The following is a 17738-nucleotide window of genomic DNA, read 5'->3' on the forward strand; positions in this document are numbered from 1 at the left end:
CACCATAGGGGAAGTCAAAATGCCCGTTTTGATCCTTGGAGACCCTACTTACCCTTTAATGCTGTGGCTCATGAAACCCTACACAGGGAGCCTTGACAGCCGCAAGGAGCAGTTCAACAGGCTGAGCCGGTGCAGAATGACTGTGGAGTGTGCTTTTGGCCGTTTAAAGAGCCGCTGACATGCTCTGTGTGGGAAGCTGGACCTGGCCAATAACAGCATCCCTGCGTTCATATCCATGTGCTGTACCCTCCATAACATTTTGTGAAGAGAAAGGTGAAAGATTGACTCAGGCATGGAACTCAGAGGTACAACACCTGGAGGCTGAATTTGAACAGAGAGCAGGGCTGTTAGAGGGGCCCAGCGCGGGGCTGCAAGGATTAGGGATGCCATGAGGGAGCAATTTGAGGCTGAAAGCCACCAGTAATGTCTGGTGCCCTGAATGGGAGTGAAGTGCAGTGGTTCCAATGTTAGTAGGAATCTGTGTTTGCTACATATGATACACTGACTTGCAGTGCCTGTTGCTTTCCTGGGCTAAAGCATCTTTTACTTCATAAAATAATAAAGAATGTTTTCAAAGCAAAAAAATCCATTTATTGAAAAGAAACACAACTGCTTGGGAAACAGAAGGGGCAAAGTAGTGAGGTGGGGAATGGTACAATCACAGATTTACATATGTCCTGTTATCATACTCAGCCTTCCTGTTTGGAGTGCTGTGCAATGGGTGCTGCACTTCAGGATGGTTATACTGCGTGGTAATGGGGGTTGAGTGCAGTGTGTAAGGGTTGTAGTTTTCAGGGCTGGGTGGTGAAGCAGCTGGTGTTGGAGGCAGCTGGTGGTGATAAGAACCCGGATGTTGGGGAAAGTGGGTTGGAGGTGACGTGGGGGCACAAGGGAAAGAGTTTTGGGACAAGGCTGTAGGTGGAGGGTGAGTGCAGTAGTGTTCTGCCTGCATAGCTACGAGCGCCTAGATTGAGTCCACTTGGCATTCCATGATGCTTATCAGCCGCTCCGTGCTCTGGTGCTGGCGACCCGCATTCTGCTGGCAGATCCTCCTTTCGTTCTCCTGCCACTTCTGGAATTTTTTGATTTTCATTGCAGCATGTCCTCTTTGCTTCTACGTGGCCTCTTCCTGATTCTTTGCAGCCTCTTGACCGGTGATAACACGGATGGCTGAGATCTCAAGGTTGCATCTGTAAAGGCAAAATGCAACACTTAACAGAGGCAGCACTGTTCACACCAGACAGAGTGATGATTCCCCCTTACTTAAGGAGGGCAAGCACAGCCTACACAATAACATAAGTTGCCCATCCCAAAGCACATAACCCTTGGAGCCCCAAAATGGTGAGTAAGCAGAGTCAAGGGAGACTGATTCTTTCATGGCTGTACTGTCCTCTGGGTTTCTGTGCCTTGGGGAGAGCCAATAGCTGCAGGGCCACCCATACTGAACACTGTCCCCACATTTTCCATAGGAGTTCGTCCTGGAAGAAATCTCACTGCTGAGGGTGACCTGGGAAGCAAGGGAGGGTCTTCTACTGCAATGCGGCTTCCGCCCTGGCCCATACGCGGTTTGCCTGTGTGCAGCAATGGTCCCCCTGCCCCTCACGGCACAATGGCGCAGACATGTTAGCCTGACTGGGACAAGGACCACAGTGGCTCTCCCACGAAACCTGCGCAAGTTCATTGCCCAAGTTCTGGCTGATACCTTTGAAGAGATCACTAAGGCAGATTACCGCGATGTGAGAGAGCACATCAACGCCCTATTCCGCATCTAGGCAGGCATGCAGTCCTAACCCTCCTCGCCCCAAGAGCCCGCACTGAATAACTTCCTTCCCTAAATAAAAGCCGCTTACCGGGAACCTCCTCTGGTGTTTGTCCTTCCCCAAGCACCGGCCGCTGCGACTGGCTACCTTCCTCCTGGCTTGAGAACAGCTCCTGGGTGCATGTATCTAGGGATGCTGGGGTGTCTTCCTCCTCGTCAGCACCCTTGCTCCCACTTTGCTGCTGCTCCTCCTCCTCGTGCCTTGTTGGACTGGGCTCTGAAGTGTCCATGGTGGTACTCAGAGTGGAGATGGGGTTACCCCCCAAGTATCGCGTTCCGTTCTTTGTAAAAATGGCAGGTCACAGGCGCAGCACCGGAGCAGCTGTTTGCCTTGCAGGCTTTGTCGTAGGCATTCCGCAGCTCCTTCACTTTAACCCTGCATTGCTGCGTGTCCTGGTCATGGCCCCTTTCCATCATGTCCCTTGATATCTGCCCTACGGTATTGTAATTCCTACGGCTGTAGTGCAGCTGGGTCTGGACAGCTTCCTCCTCCCAAACACTGAGGTCTAGCACTCGCCATTGCTCCATACTGGGGATCGCTTGGTGCGTGGGGGCATAGTCACCTGAAAAGATTTGCTGAGAGCACTCCACGCCTGGCTGAGCAAACAGGAAGGGGATTTCCAAAATTCCCAGAGAATTTAAAGGGCAGGTCTGATGGTTGGTCAGCTGAGGGCAAGGCAGTGGAGTTCAAACTGATGACCAGAGTGGGTAGAACAGGCATTGTGAGACACTTCTGGAGGCCAATCAGAGCGCATTAACAGACTAGGGCATCCACACTGGCGCCGCAGCGCTCCAGCGGGGGCGCATCAGACATTCCACTTGCCGAGGTGGATTACCAGGAGCACTCTAGCTATGGAGTCAGAGCGCTCTACGTGCCTTGCCAGTGTGGATGGGTTGTGAGTTAGAGTGCACTGGGCTGCTTTAATGCTCTCAAACTCACAAGTGTAGCCATGCCCTTAGTCATGTGCTGTTTTTTTAAGTGAATATAAATTAGCATAAAAAACCCTAAGTGCACACAAACGAATACGTTGCATGGTACAAATCAAAATAGTTTAACCAAATGTCTGGCTGCAGGCCATACATCTACTTGAAATAGCATTTTCCTATCTGTCGAACCCCATCTCTGAGGAAAGAAGAAAACCCTATATTTAGATTCCAAGCCCTCTCCTTTCCCTATCAATTCTTGCCAGAGCAATCCATCCTTATCAGTTATCCTGGGTTCTTCCCTTTCCTTACTGTATTTTGAGAGGAATGCCAGACTCTCAGGCCAGTAATCCCTACATCTAAGTGATGAGTCCATCCTCCCCACAAGCAAACAAACCAAAACCCAGTCACTACACAGCTGCCATTATATGGCTGGCAGCTTTTCCCCTCAGGCTGCAAGAACAAACCATGGGAACGTTCTGACTGCTTCAGGTGCACTTCTCAGAAGATTACCCTTGCAGCCACCTGCTGGTAAACTAAGTGGAAATTTATGGGGAAAGTGATTAACAGCAGCTAAGCCATAGTGTCCAATCACACACATTTCTGGGCACAAAAGCACAACTTAAGGCAACAAGTAACCTTTTAAAGTATAGCCCCCACTTTTTATATTAAAAAAGAAAAAAAAAAGATCATTAGTTTGAAATACATTATTTTCTAGGTGGACATTTAATCCAGCTGTTCTCACCAAAGCCAATGTTGTCCGAAGTGGAGATGCTGCTCAAGGTGCAGAAGGAGGTACCTCACAGTTTCAAGTGGGTGACCTTGTTCAAGTTTGTTATGATTTAGAACGAATCAAGCTTCTTCAAAGAGGTCATGGAGAATGGGCTGAAGCAATGCTCCCCGTAAGTATGTGTGTGTACACAATGGTATGTTGCTATGGTATTTTTAATTACACTTGGAAATGGTTGAACCTTCAAATTATTGGAATTGAGGTGACATTTAGGCCTTGTCTAGACTAGGGAAAAAAATACTTTTCAGCTGAATTAGCTAAGTTGAGCTGGTATAATTCTGTGGAAAGCCCTGCTTAACTGCAGCATAGACTCAGTTTAACAATCTGCCTAGGCTATAACTCAGCCTGTTAGAATTAAGGTGAAGGTGTTACTGATATTAAAGTGGGGTTTCAAAAACCCTTTTACTTTATAAAACTGCTCATATGCTGTAATATGTTAACATCTAAATATCTTTACTTGGTCTTTTCCTTGTCCTCGATACAGACTTTAGGTAAAGTTGGCCGGGTCCAACAGATTTATTCAGACAGTGACTTAAAAGTAGAGGTTTGTGGGACCTCTTGGACATACAATCCAGCAGCTGTCTCAAAGGTGGCATCAGCAGGATCAGCTATAAGCAATGCATCTGGTGGTAAGTGTGTGTACTATTTAGGAATGTGTGGTTTGGTAAATAAAATTGTGTAAACTTAAAAAATTGTTAATAAATATTGGTATGATGCCTATATGAAGCAAGAATAATAATCTCTAGGAATGTAGTTCCTACTGATGCTGGGGAAAACGCCTATTGCAAAAGAATTTCCATGCTGGATCGTACCTGTTGTCCATCTAGTCCAGTATCTTGCTTCAGAGGAAAGTACAAGGAATCCTATAGTAGGCAGATGTGGGATAATCTGCTTCTCAAAAAAAGTGTAATCTTCACCTCTATTTGCTAAAAATCTAAAGCACTGTTTATCAGAATACAAAGAAATAGTTCCTAAAGACCCAGAGTCAGGATTAGAGTCCCATCGTGCTAGGCACTGCAAACATGTATAATATTCTCTGCTCCCAAAGCTTACAATCAAGAGGCGATAGGTGGGAGCGAGGTAAAGATGTAAAATGGATTCTGTGACTTTCAGAGACCTCCATGACATTTTCAGCTTCAGCCCGGTACCTGGAAGGGGGCTGGAGCTGTTAGTCCCCTTTCCCCCACAGTTACGTTCCCCCCCTTTTTTTTTAAAGTAAAAGTCAGACAGGTCTGTGAATTTTTGTTTATTTCCCATGACCTGTCTGTGACTTTTACTAAAAATAACCGTGACACAATTATAACCTCAATTATGAGGCAGGAAGAATAGACATACCCAAACTGTCTTCTTCATACTGTTCTTTATTTTGAGGTGGACTCCTGAGAAACTTTTTTTTTATTAAACTTGTGCTTTCCTCTTTGGGCATGCCTTGAGTCTCCTTTGCTCGTCATATTTGGCTTTGATGCCACAAAAACATTCTGGGTAGCTCTCATACTTTTTCCCATTGTCTCCTATTGTTGAATGCTAAGTTACATTTCCCTAATGCATATGAATTTCCTGTGAGAGATACAGTTATGCTGCAGTAGCTGTAAGATGAACTATGCGACTGGCATGTCACTTTGTGTGTAAAGCCCTGGAGGAAAGTCTGTATTTTTAATTAACTTCCTCTGAAAAAGCAGAAAACCAATATACCAGCCTGTAAATCTGTAACATTTTTCCTGTTTCAGTCCCATCTATTTATAGATTCATAGATTGTAGGGCTGGAAGGGACCTCAAGAGGTCATCAAGTCCAGTCTCCTGCCCTCATGGCAGGACCAAATACTGTCTAGAACATCCCTGATAGACATTTATCTAACCTACTCTTAAATATCTCTAGAGATGGAGATCCCGCAACCTCCCTAGGCAGTTTATTCCAGTATTTAACCACCCTGACAGTTAGGAAGTTTTTCCTAATATCCAACCTAAACCTCCCTTGCTGCAGTTTAAGCCCATTGCTTCTTGTTTTATCTTTAGAGGCTAAGATGAACAAGTTTTCTCCCTCCTCCTTATGACACCCTTTTAGATACCTGAAAACTGCTATCATGTCCCCTCTGTCTTCTCTTTTCCAAACTAAACAAACCCATAGGTTCATAGGTCATGTTCTCAATACCTTTAAACATTCTTGTTGCTCTTGTCTGAACCCTCTCCAATTTCCCACATCTTTCTTGAAATGTGGTGCCCAGAACTGGACACAATATTCTGGTTGAGGCCTAACCAGCGCAGAGTAGAGCAGAAGAATGATTTCTCGTGTCTTGCTCACAACACACCTGTTAATGCATCCCAGAATCATGTTTGCTTTTTTTGCAACAACATCACACTGACTCATATTTAGATTGTGGTCCACTATAACCCCTAGATTCCTTTCTGCCATACTCTTTTCTAGACAGTCTCTTCCCATTCTGTATGTGTGAATATGATTGTTCCTTCCTAAGTGGAGCGCTTTGCATATGTCTTTATTAAACTTCATCCTGTTTACCTCAGACCATTTCTCCAATTTGTCCAGATCATTTTGAATTATGACCCTATCCTCCAAATCAGTTGTAATCCCTCCCAGTTTGGTATCATCTGCAGACTTAATAAGCGTACTTTCTATGCCGATATCTAAGTCGTAGATGAAGATATTGAACAGAGCCGGTCCCAAAACAGATCCCTGCGGAACCCCACTTGTTATACCTTTCCAGCAGGATTGGGAACCATTAATAACTACTCTCTGAGTACGGTTATCCAACCAGTTATGCATCCACCTTACAGTAGCCCCATCTAAGTTGTATTTGCCTAGTTTATTGATAAAAATATCGTGCGAGACCGTATAAAATGCCATACTAAAGTCTAGGTATATCACATCCACCACTTTTGCTTTATCCACAAGACTCGTTATCCTATCCAAGAAAGCTATCAGATTGGTTTGACATGATTTGTTCTTTACAAATGCATGCTGGCTATTCCCTATCACCTTACCACCTTCCAAATGTTTACAGATGATTTCCTTTATTACTTGCTCCATTATCTTCCCGGGCACAGAAGTTAAACTAACTGGTCTGTAGTTCCCTGGGTTGTTTTTATTTCCCTTTTTATAGATGGGCACTATATTTGCCCTTTTCCAGTCTTCTGGAATCTCTCCCGTCTCCCATTATTTTCCAAAGATAATAGCTAGAGGCTCAGATACCTCCTCTATTAGCTCCTTGAGTATTCTAGGATGCATTTCATCAGGCCCTGGTGACTTGCAGGCATCTAACTTTTCTAAGTGATTTTTAACTTGTTCTTTTTTTATTTGATCTTCCAAACCTGCCCCCTTCCCATTAGCATTCACTATGTTAGGCATTCCTTCAGGCTTCTCGGTGAAGACCGAAACAAAGAAGTCAATGAGCATCTCTGTCATTTCCAAGTTCCCTGTTACTGTTTCTCCCTCCTCACTGAGCAGTGGGCCTGCCCTGTCCTTGGTCTTCCTCTTTCTTCTAATATATTGATAAAAAATCTTGTTTCCCTTTATTCCTGTAGCTAGTTTGAGCTCATTTTGTGCTTTTGCCTTTCCAATCTTGCCCCTGCATTCCTGTGTTTGCCTATAGTCATCTTTTGTAATTTGCCCTAGTTTCCATTTTTTTATGACTCTTTTTTATTTTTTAGATCATGCAAGATCTCATGGTTAAGCCAAGCTGGTCTTTTGCCACATTTTCTATCTTTCCTACCCAGCGGAATAGCTTGCTTTTGGGCCCTTAATAGTGTCCCTTTGAAATACTGCCAACTCTCCTCAGTTGTTTTTCCCCTCAGTCTTGTCAAAACCACTCAGGCAGGAATCCTAACTGTAGAGTGAAACTAATCATCTTTGAGTAGATTTGAAGTTTCTGAACTGATGAGAAACTGATGTCAGTGAGTTAGAGCTTTGTAGTGTTGAGGTGGTATACTAAGTGATAAACTGAATGGCTACTTGTGTAAGTCTCTTCAGATAGGAAAAACAGCCAAATTTGTTGTTCTCTGTTTGGAGTTGTGATCTTATGTGCTTTGTTTGATATCTGTAGAGAGATTGTCCCAACTTTTGAAGAAACTGTTCGAAACACAAGAATCTGGGGACCTCAATGAAGAACTTGTTAAAGCTGCTGCTAATGGAGATGTAGCTAAAGTGGAAGATTTGCTAAAGAGACCGGATGTGGATGTGAGTGTCTCTCTTTGTGTGACTTCTAACGCACAGGAAATACAAGAAGTCCCAAATCCTCTGCTAGGGATTCCCCTTACATGGATGAATCCTCTGTGTGCAGAGAGCTGGCATAGCTGGCACCTGTGCCTCTCTTCCACAGCCTCTGGAGGTAGGGGAGGGGCTAGAAGCCACTGTATTGCAGCCATTCACAGTGAACATATTTTTTTGTACCATATGCCATATGGCATGAATTAGAGCAGCCTTCAAGCTATTCTAAGTAGGGCTGAGGTAGAGAATTGAGTAGTCATAAATGGAGGCAGTCCTTAACTTCTTTTATCATCTGGGTGGCTTTGTGGGATAGGGAGAACCATCCTCATCTAGGCACTTCCCTAGGCTGCTGAGCCAATCGAGCTGCTAGCTTGTTCTTCCTGATGTTCTTGCAGCACAGTGGAGAAGCTTCTTCCTCCTCCCTATAGTCAAAACACTTCAGAATCATAGGGCTCAGCTTGGTTCAGAATGTGTTTCAGTTCCCAATCAAATACATATTTTCTTTTTAATACATTTGCTTTTGAGGTCCAAAGGTTGGACATCACTGGCCTTAAACGTTAATTTGAATTTTAAATTAATTCAGATTTATACAAACAATAAAAAGGAGTGTACATCATGGCTGTAAGTCCCCTACCATAAATTAGGGGGAAAATAAATTCTGCAGAACACAGCTGATTCCCTTCCAAGAAACCTGATTCTCTTCAAAAGTCCGCCTTTGCAGCAGCCTGACTAAAATCTTCAAGCTAGCAATTTAAAATTAAACTTGGAAAAGACCTAATAGATTGTACTGTCCCCAGATATGGTCCCCTCTCTTTCTTTCTCTATTTGAAAGCTGCTCAGATGTTTGGTGTGTTAGCCCTGATGGAGATGATTTAGTAGGCAGAGTGCAGGTAAAATGAAAGTTTCACAGTAAACGGTTTTTAGAGCATGGATATTTGCTGATATTATTGGTATTAAATATCTGATATGTATGTGTATATATTAATGTACACTGTAAGTCAACTTTTATTCTTAATATACTTTCAGGTGAATGGGCAGTGTGCTGGACACACAGCTATGCAAGCAGCCAGTCAGAATGGACATGTTGACATTTTGAAATTACTTCTGAAACAGAATGTGGATGTGGAAGCAGAGGTAATTTAATTTAAAATATGACTGTGTTTTGTTAACTACTAAGTTCAGAGGTTTGAGCATTTGCCTGCTAAACCCAGGATTGTGAGTTCAATACTTGAGGGGGCCATTTAGGGATCTGGGGCAAAATCTGCTTGGGGATTGGTCCTGCTTTGAGCAGAGGGTTGGACTAGTGACCTCCTGAGGTCCCTTCCAATCCTAATATTCTATGATTCTATACCACTACATCTATTAATCACTTCCATATTTTGGGGGGGTCAGATGCATTTTATCTTCTGCACTGCACTCCTGCACTTAACATCTGCATGCTTTTTGTGTCCCAAGGCAATATTACATTCTTAGGCCTTGTCTACATGATAAAATTAGGTCAGTTTAACTGCATCAGTCAGGTGTGTGAAAAATCCACATCCCTGAGTGGTGTAGTTAAGCTGACCTAAGTCCTCATGTAGACAGTGCTACATTGACAGAAGAATTATATTGCCTCTTGGGGAGGTGAATTACCTATGCCTGCTGCTGTAGTGGTGCAGCAATGTCGCTGAAGCATTTTAAGTATAACTTTTGCCTTTCTTTTTTTACTCCTTTACCTGTCAGGATGATTATTGCAATCTCAACTACACCAGAGATGTAAAAGTAATTTTGTATAAAGTAATACTTGTTTGAGAGGGATACTGATACCAAACCATCAGTAGTCTCAGGAGGTTCTGTGTCACCTATCTTTTCATAACCACTGGTCTGCATTGGTAGCAGGATCAGGTATGGGGTGAGGGTGGCCACTCTTTCTAGTGGAGTGCTCTTTGTTTAGGATCTGTGGACTTAAAATATAAAAAAGTTAGTGGTGGATGGACAGCAGCAGTAAATTTATGTGCAGTGATATTTTTTGTGAGCTTTCAAAGAAAATTAAATTGAAAATTTTTCATGGCAACATGTCTCTCTTGCTGTGTGTGAGGGAGGATCATATTGTGATTAAGGCTGGGGGTCATGAGATCTGGGTTCTAATCTTTGCTGTCTGTCTGACTTCTCCATTTCTCTGCAGTAGCATTCTCTTTTGTTAAAATATGGTTTTCTTACCTTAATTGCATTTCATGCCATCAATTAATATTTGTAAAGCATTTTGAGATCTTCTGAAAAGAGAGAAAGTAGTTTTGTTTTCCTGTTGGTCTGAGTGACCAAGATGGCTCCTCAGCTAATTCTGTCATGATCTGTTTTGTAAGGGAAAATAGTCCTTCTCTTGAGGTTAGCAGTTTAGCTAGTGTCATTTATTGAGTGTTTTCACTGGAGTCTTTAGTACTATGTTACTTCTACATAATTACACAGAATGTAGCTTGGCTGAATCATATTGGTTGGCTAATAAAATCCAGGGATGTATGTTTTAATAAACATTATGCCATTTGTTACTATGTGTAGGATTATTATGCACAAATATGTGAGAAAGGTTTCTACTTTTTCTCCACACACCATCTCCCTCATCTACAGGGGAAAAATCTCTGAGGGATAAAATATATTAAATTCTTAAATTCTTTGTAGAATCTTTCTGCCTATGGGAGTGAAGTCTTTATAAAGCGGTAGTTGAACTCCCCTACAATAGTGTTCATTGTGTATTTCTTTTAGCACAGGCAAGTGTTTTTACATACTGAGCACAGGATTGCCTTTTTCTCTAAGTTTTTTCACTGTTATTCAGGGGATGATAATTGAAACTACATTTCCTGAATGCAGGATCATTTGAGGTTCCAAGTTTGTTACAATTCAAAGTAAAAAAATTGATTACCTAGCTCAGTGGGGTCCTGGTCCGTGACTAAAGCTCCTAGACTTTATGGTAATACAAATCATAAAACTGTAGTAGGAAGGAAGCCCAGCCTAAATGTTGAATTTCTTAGGACCTAATTCCTTAAGCAGTATGAATTGTTTTGCACCAGAATTACATAACTGATTCTGGCAGCATAAAGACTAATTGTAAAATTGTATATGATACACCATCTTGTGTGAATGTGCTGGATGAGGCGCTTCCTAACTTCCTTCCATTCATGTGAATGGGAAGCAGCACAAAGCCAGCCCTTTGCATGTGGCATGTAGACAAAACAGGCAGCTGGTAGTGCATTCTCCAAAGTAGATACTTTTCTTATTATGCATACATTATACAGTATAGAGAGGGTTTCACATACTGAAAGTAAAATAGGTTTGAGTTGAAGGAGACGTAGTAATTTGGCAAGAATTGCTCTAGAACAGCTTTGCTTCCGTTTTATTTTTTTTCATGCAAGATGAAGGAATTTTTTCATGTTTTTCAGAATGATTGTTCATGAGAACTAAAGTTAAATACCTGCTTAGTTATTTAATACTATGCAAAATGCTCTGAAATCATTTTCAGTCCTGTTCATCTTTGGGTATAGAAGAAATTTATCTTAAAGTATATTCAGGTGTTTAAACAGTTTGTCTTATTTAATTCATATGTATTAAATACTTGTAAAATTGTACAAAAGTGCCACAGATCTGTACTAAAAGTCTGTGGAGGGGTGAGAGAAGACAACTGAAATTTCTCATTTATATTCCCAAATTTGAATTTTCTTTGGAAATATTGGCTTGTTGAATGGGACAAATGGCTTGCCTTTTAAAAAGGCAGTACTTGCTTACCATGATCTGACTTTCTGAATCATATTACTTCACTGAAAAACAGTTGTCTGAAAATCATATACATCATACTCCACTTGAGAGCTGGATTAGACTTCAAAATAAGTGAACTGTGGGGTCAGAGATGGAGCTTTGATATGCTCTCCACTGGGACTGTTCCAGAAGAGGAGCTGCTGGGGCGGAGGGGATGGGTGGATGGGTGCTGGAGGTTGCTGCTATAGCTGGCTATAACTGTGTATCGGGAGAGGTGCAAAGAGGAAGACTGGTGGGGAAACTCCTAAAAAGAGAATTGCAGCAAGGATCAGGGAGCGGCTGAGTGGGAAGCTAGAGTTCAGCCAGACCCAGGGAACTGCGGCCAATGGGAGGGGCAGGGCGCAGAACCCCTGTAGCTGCCCTTCCCCCTAGGAGGTGCAGGGACATGCCAGCCACTTCCTGGGAGCTGCAGGGAGCCTGCACCCCCAACCTTCTGCCCCAGCCCAGACCCCTCTCCTGCACCCTGAACCCCTCATTTCTGGCCCCACCTCAGAGCCTTCACCCCAGCCCAGAGCCCGTACCCCCTCCAACACCCCAACCCCCTGCCTCAGCCCGGAGTCCCCTCCTGTATTCCGAATCCTTTGGCCCCAGCCTAGAGCCCCCTTCCTGCACCCCAAATCCCTCATTTCTGGCCCTACCTGGGAGTCCGCACCCACAGCTGTGTCCTCAACCGCTCCCACACCCCAACCCCTTGCCCCAGCTCAGTGAAAATGAGTGAGAGAAGGTGGAGGGAGAGCGGATGGAGTGAGCAGGGGCAGGGTCTCGAGGAGTGGGTAGGGGGCTGGGCAAGGGTGTTCAGTTTTCTGTGATTAGAAAATTGGCAACCGTAGATTGAATAGAGAACGGGAGTGTTAAAAAACTGACTTGAGACATGGGATGAGGAGTATGTGAATTATAAGGAACACAAATAGGATTACACTTAGGACATGCTCACTTGAGCTGGCTGCTTCATTGTGTTGTCTCCCCTGGGAACTGATTTAACCTGATACTGAACAGTGATGACTTCTGCTTAATCAGGACAATATGTAACAATGCCACTTAATCAGGATGCATTTGGTTAGTGGCATAGGGCTCAAATGCTTATCTAGGTGTTAGCTAGGGTGACCAGATAGCAAGTGTAAAACATCAGGGCAGAGGTGAGGGGTAATAGATGCCTATATAAGAAAAAGCCCTCAAAATCGGGACTGTCTATAAAATTGGGACATCTGATCACCTTAGTGTTAGCATTCTAGTCTTTCTGCAGAAGTTATTGAATAAGTATATAAAAAGTAGATAAAATATTATAAATGTTTGTTCAATAATTTTTTTTTTTCATTTTAATGTTTGGATTTTTTTTTAAAGGCCCCTTTTATTTGGGACAACTTCTTAGCTAGCTGTTTGGCAGCTCTGGGTAGTACAGTTAAGATTCTGCTGTATAGAAAATATGCGGTTTGGTATTTTTTCCTTAGAGTAACAACTTACTGAAGTTAGTTCTAGAAATAGTGCTCATATATATCTGGAACTCCACACTTTTAAAATAAAAGCACCTGCATTTATTTTAATGATTCAGTAGTCTTTAAGTTCAGTCTTTTGGTTATGGAAATTAAATGGGGGAAAAAATTAATAGCTTAGCTCATTAACATAGTATTTAAAAGTACTTAAAATTAGCTTCAAAGAATCCTGTGGCACCATATAGACTACCAGACGTGTTGGAGCATGAGCTTTCGTGGGTGAATACCCACTTCGTCAGATGCATGTAGTGGAAATTTCTAGGAGCAGGTATATATATGCAAGCAAGAAGCAAGCTAGAGATAACGAGGTTAGTTCAGTCAGGGAGGATGAGGCCCTGTTCTAGCAACTGAGGTGTGAAAACCAAGGGAGGAGAAACTGGTTTTGTAATTGGCTAGCCATTCACAGTCTTTGTTTAATCCTGAGCTGATGGTGTCAAATTTGCAGATGAACTGTAGCTCAGTAGTTTCTCTTTGAAATCTGGTCCTGAAGTTTTTTTGCTGCAGGATGGCCACCTTAAGATCTGCTATTGTGTGGCCAGGGAGGTTGAAGTGTTCTCCTACAGGTTTTCATATATTGCCATTCCTAATATCTGATTTGCGTCCATTATTATTATTAGGAATGGCAATATACAAAAACCTGTATTTGACTTTTCATATCCTATTGGTAACTAGTCTGATCATACCAACTTACTTTCTGTCCCTTTGCACATAGACATGTTTTAATATGTGAACTATTTAAATGTTTTATGTAATCTACATAATTTTAAACTTTTTAAAGCCACAGATTGATTGTGGGAAATAATATTTGGTTTTATAAATCAAACTGTTCTGAAGACAGCTGTAGTGGAATCCAGAGGAACCTTTTATGAACAAAAATATTTACTATTTATCATCCTTGATATTTTCCAAATGTTAGTAAGCTAGTGTATGGTAACATATTGAAATATTGCACTTTGCGCACATCTTGACATTAAAAAAAATCCAACAATTCTGTTAATTTTATTTAGCTATTGCTCATTTGTATAGCATCCAGTTTTGAATATTAGAATATTAATGATCTTCATATATAATTGTTACTAATTGTAAAGAGTTTATATTTATATGCCCATCAAAGGGCTCATTTAATCCCTTTTTTGCATAGATGTGACATTGCAATCCTTTAACTCTTGTTTGTCAATTTAACTCTTCTTTAAAAGACTATCTTAAAACATCCTTTTAGTTCTGTATTCATCTATCGTTTTTTTTTCAGCTTCTCTCTAATTCTATGCTCATCCTATAGAATTTTTTTTTTTTAATTTTATTAACTTGACAAAAAGTTTATCCTGACTCTTCTTGGAAGACTTTAATAGCTACAGTAAAAGCTGTGTTATCCAGCACTTTACCAACCAGAAAGCTCTAGAAACCGGCGTTTTTGATATCCATTAAAAGTCCGGTTGGCGCAGGGCCGGCAGGCTCTCTACGTGACTCCGTGTAGCTCCCTGGAAGCAGCGATACGTCTCTGCTGCTCCTAGGTGGAGGAACGGCCACAGGGGCTCCGTGCGCTGCCCCTGCCCACCTCAAGCTCTGGCTCTGGATCTTCCATTGGCTGGGAACTGCGGCCAATGAGAGTAGCAGGGGCAGCGCCTGGGGCAGAAGTAGTGCACATAGTTGCCTGGCCGTGCCTTCTCCTGGGAGCAGTAGGGACATGTCACTGCTTGCAGATGGCCACCAGAGGTGAGCTCTGCCCAGATCCGGCACCCCGAAACCCTCCTGTGCCTCAGCGCCCTGTGCTGAGCCTCATCCCGCACCCAAATTTCCTCCCAGATATATACTCTTAGTTAAGCTGAATTTTTCACTAACCAGCTCCCCCATATTCCCTCAACATGCCGGTTAACAAAGCTTTTACTGTTGTAGATAAGTAACAGTCCACTCGTTGTGAGATGTAGGTAGTGTTTCAGTTTTCATCCTTGATCATTGCATATTGCACATAGATGTGTGTTCAGCTTCTGTTGCTGGGGCTTGATCGGTTTTGAACTAATTTCATACAGATTAGCTGACTGTTTGAGTGGTGCCCTGGACAGCTTTTTCTCTAATTGTGAAAATACAGTAAAGATCCCTTAATTGATCATTTTGAAGTAAGCTTTTTATAATAGTGTAGTACAAATGGAATTTGTTTCAAATCAATGTTTACACTTCAGGACAAAGATGGAGACAGGGCTGTTCACCACGCAGCTTTTGGAGATGAAGGTGCTGTGATAGAGGTTTTGCACAGAGGCAGTGCAGATTTGAATGCTCGCAACAAACGAAGACAGACTCCACTTCATATTGCTGTTAACAAAGGTCATTTACAAGTTGTGAAGACTTTACTGGACTTTGGCTGTCATCCTAGTCTCCAGGTAAAACAAATTTTGACTTTCATTTTTTGTCTTCAAACTAAGTTTTATGCAAATATAGTATATGGATGCTGCATGTAGATGTATAAATCTTCCTCTTAAGGCTGTTACATTGAATTGTTTTTTTTATTTCATATTGAAATTTAAAATGCACCTTGCTCTAGACGTGTACAATATTTTAAGCCTATATAGATTGGGTCAATGTACAAATATGTTTAACATGCAGATTAACTCTCTTCATCCAGTCAGCACCCCTTATCCTCCCCACATATGTAATCTGGTGAGAGAGGCTTTGCAGCATGACCTAAAGGCCAGCAAATTTAGAATCTGTTAGAAAAAGGGAGAAAACAACTTCCAGAGTTGAACCCATCAGGTATGTCTGCCACAAGACTTCCATTCAAACATGAAGTCTGTTATTGAGAGCCTCTGCTGCGATGGTATTACATAGTGAGGAAAAACTAAACTAAACTAATTGGAAACTAGTGCAAATGGTACTGCAAAAGGGAGGAATACTGCCTCAAAAATGAACAAACAAAACCCCACTTCTAAATAAGCAGACAGTTACATTCTGCATGAGCTGAAGCTTCAACATAGCTGCATGCACAGTGCATTGCATGTGTAAATCTGAAGATGAAAAAGGATGGATAAATGTGCTGAGGTCAGCATCTGAAAGAAAAGGTTGTAAAGCCCTAGGCAAATGTGAATGATACAACACATTCCTACTGTTGCCATCTGGATATCCTTGTGCTTCAGACTCCACCAGTGTTTCCTGTTTGTGCAGCTTGGAAAGAAGAGATGAGAACTTTCTTAAAGCAATTAATGTAGTAATTGCTATTTACTCAGTTTATTTCCTCCTGGCCTACTACTTCCATCTTACTAGGGCTGAGGTATTATTTACAAGTATTACTTCCATCTTGCTGAAGTAGAGTCTCAGCTAGTGAACTTTAATCCAGACCCCAGTTTCTGTTAAGTATTGGATATAACAACCAGCCTGTTCTATTTGGCTCAATAATAGGGGCAATTGGATGAAATTCAAATGGCCTGTGACATAAAGGAGGCTGGGCTATATCTGTTGCTCCCTTTGGTCCATAAACTCAATGAATCTATGAAACTACACCATCTGCAGGCAATGAAAATCCATACGACAATAAAACATTTTCATATTCTGCACATGTGCAGAGAAGTCCAATGCACATGCAGTTAAGCAATTGATTTCACTGAGATAGACGAGAATACAGGAGGCATTTGGGGTTGGGACTTGGCTGTAGCTAACTGGCATGTTCTTTAGCTCTCAAGCCAACCCACTGTACAAAGGAAAACAGTGTAGTCTACATACAATAAGCTCAAGAAATCTGATTGGTTGGAATGAGTAAACTATATCATTTCATTTTGGTGGGCCAGTGCAGGATGTTTGCCAAATTTGGCAGATATTGCAGTTTTGGTGACTGCTATTCCCACAGTAAAAGTTCTAAGGGATCATTTTTACACTCTGCTGCAGTGTCCTGCTAATTGAGAAACACTAGTGGTGAAATACTGGCCCCACTGAAGTCAATTGCAAAACTCCTGTTGACTTCAGTAGGGCCAGGATTTCACCCAGAAACATAAATCCTGAGAATATGCATCTCTGCAGCAGTACAATGAACTCAACTAAACACATTTTCCTACTGTAGACGTTATAGGAAGCTTATTTTTAATTTAAATTGTTGGCTTTTGGAACAAATTATGCACAAGGTGTTTTGCTTTTGGAGTAATGGTGTATTTTTTTCTTTAATTTGGGCTTTTCAAAACGAAAACCCCGGAAAGCTAAAAATGAATATAAATTCTTTGGTCAGGTGTGTGCTGAAAAATTTCTGGCACCTTTAAACCATGTATTGTCTTGTTGGTACAAGCCCTAAATTATTTATAAAATTTAATGTTGCCCCATGAAAGCTTCCCTTTTGCTTCATTTAAAATACAGCCTTGCACAAAGTTTAACTATCCTGAGGGGGTGCACATTTTTCATTAGTCTGCTTTGTTCATATTATTTTTATTAGAGGAGGTTTTAGCTTGAATTTTTGTATGACAGTTGTTTAAATTTATTAAATATATATTTGAAATTCATGCTAGTAGACATTTAAATTTTTATAAATCGTGAACTTAAAGAATTGTTTTAATGTCTACCTTTTTTGTGATGCGTGACACTTTTTATAGCAAATACATGCAGAAAACATGGCAGTTAATGACTTTTGTAGGTGATACTGAACTACAAATTGCCTACATACCTGAAAAATGTGCATAGCTCTTCATTGTGTGCAGATCACACAGATCTACCTCTGCTCAAGACCTGAGTCTGTCTGTC

General features: G+C 41.7%; 1 protein-coding gene and 1 long non-coding RNA gene across 3 annotated transcripts in view; one reads left to right on the forward strand and one right to left on the reverse strand.

Moving 5' to 3' along the window:
- The window catches only part of MIB1 (MIB E3 ubiquitin protein ligase 1), a 118411-nt gene that overhangs the window by 36904 nt on the left and 63769 nt on the right, over positions 1 to 17738 (forward strand). For both annotated transcript variants that reach the window (XM_050939205.1, XM_050939206.1), the window contains 5 exons: positions 3462 to 3645; positions 4018 to 4162; positions 7589 to 7722; positions 8779 to 8886; positions 15206 to 15403. In XM_050939205.1, the coding sequence (XP_050795162.1) occupies positions 3462 to 3645; positions 4018 to 4162; positions 7589 to 7722; positions 8779 to 8886; positions 15206 to 15403 (769 nt within the window). The remainder of the gene's footprint in view (positions 1 to 3461; positions 3646 to 4017; positions 4163 to 7588; positions 7723 to 8778; positions 8887 to 15205; positions 15404 to 17738) is intronic.
- The window catches only part of LOC127044430 (uncharacterized), a 48530-nt gene that overhangs the window by 15791 nt on the left and 15001 nt on the right, over positions 1 to 17738 (reverse strand). The window lies entirely within an intron of this gene.

This window comes from Gopherus flavomarginatus, chromosome 2 (assembly GCF_025201925.1).
Source record: "Gopherus flavomarginatus isolate rGopFla2 chromosome 2, rGopFla2.mat.asm, whole genome shotgun sequence".
In the NCBI taxonomy this organism is placed as follows: domain Eukaryota; kingdom Metazoa; phylum Chordata; order Testudines; family Testudinidae; genus Gopherus; species Gopherus flavomarginatus.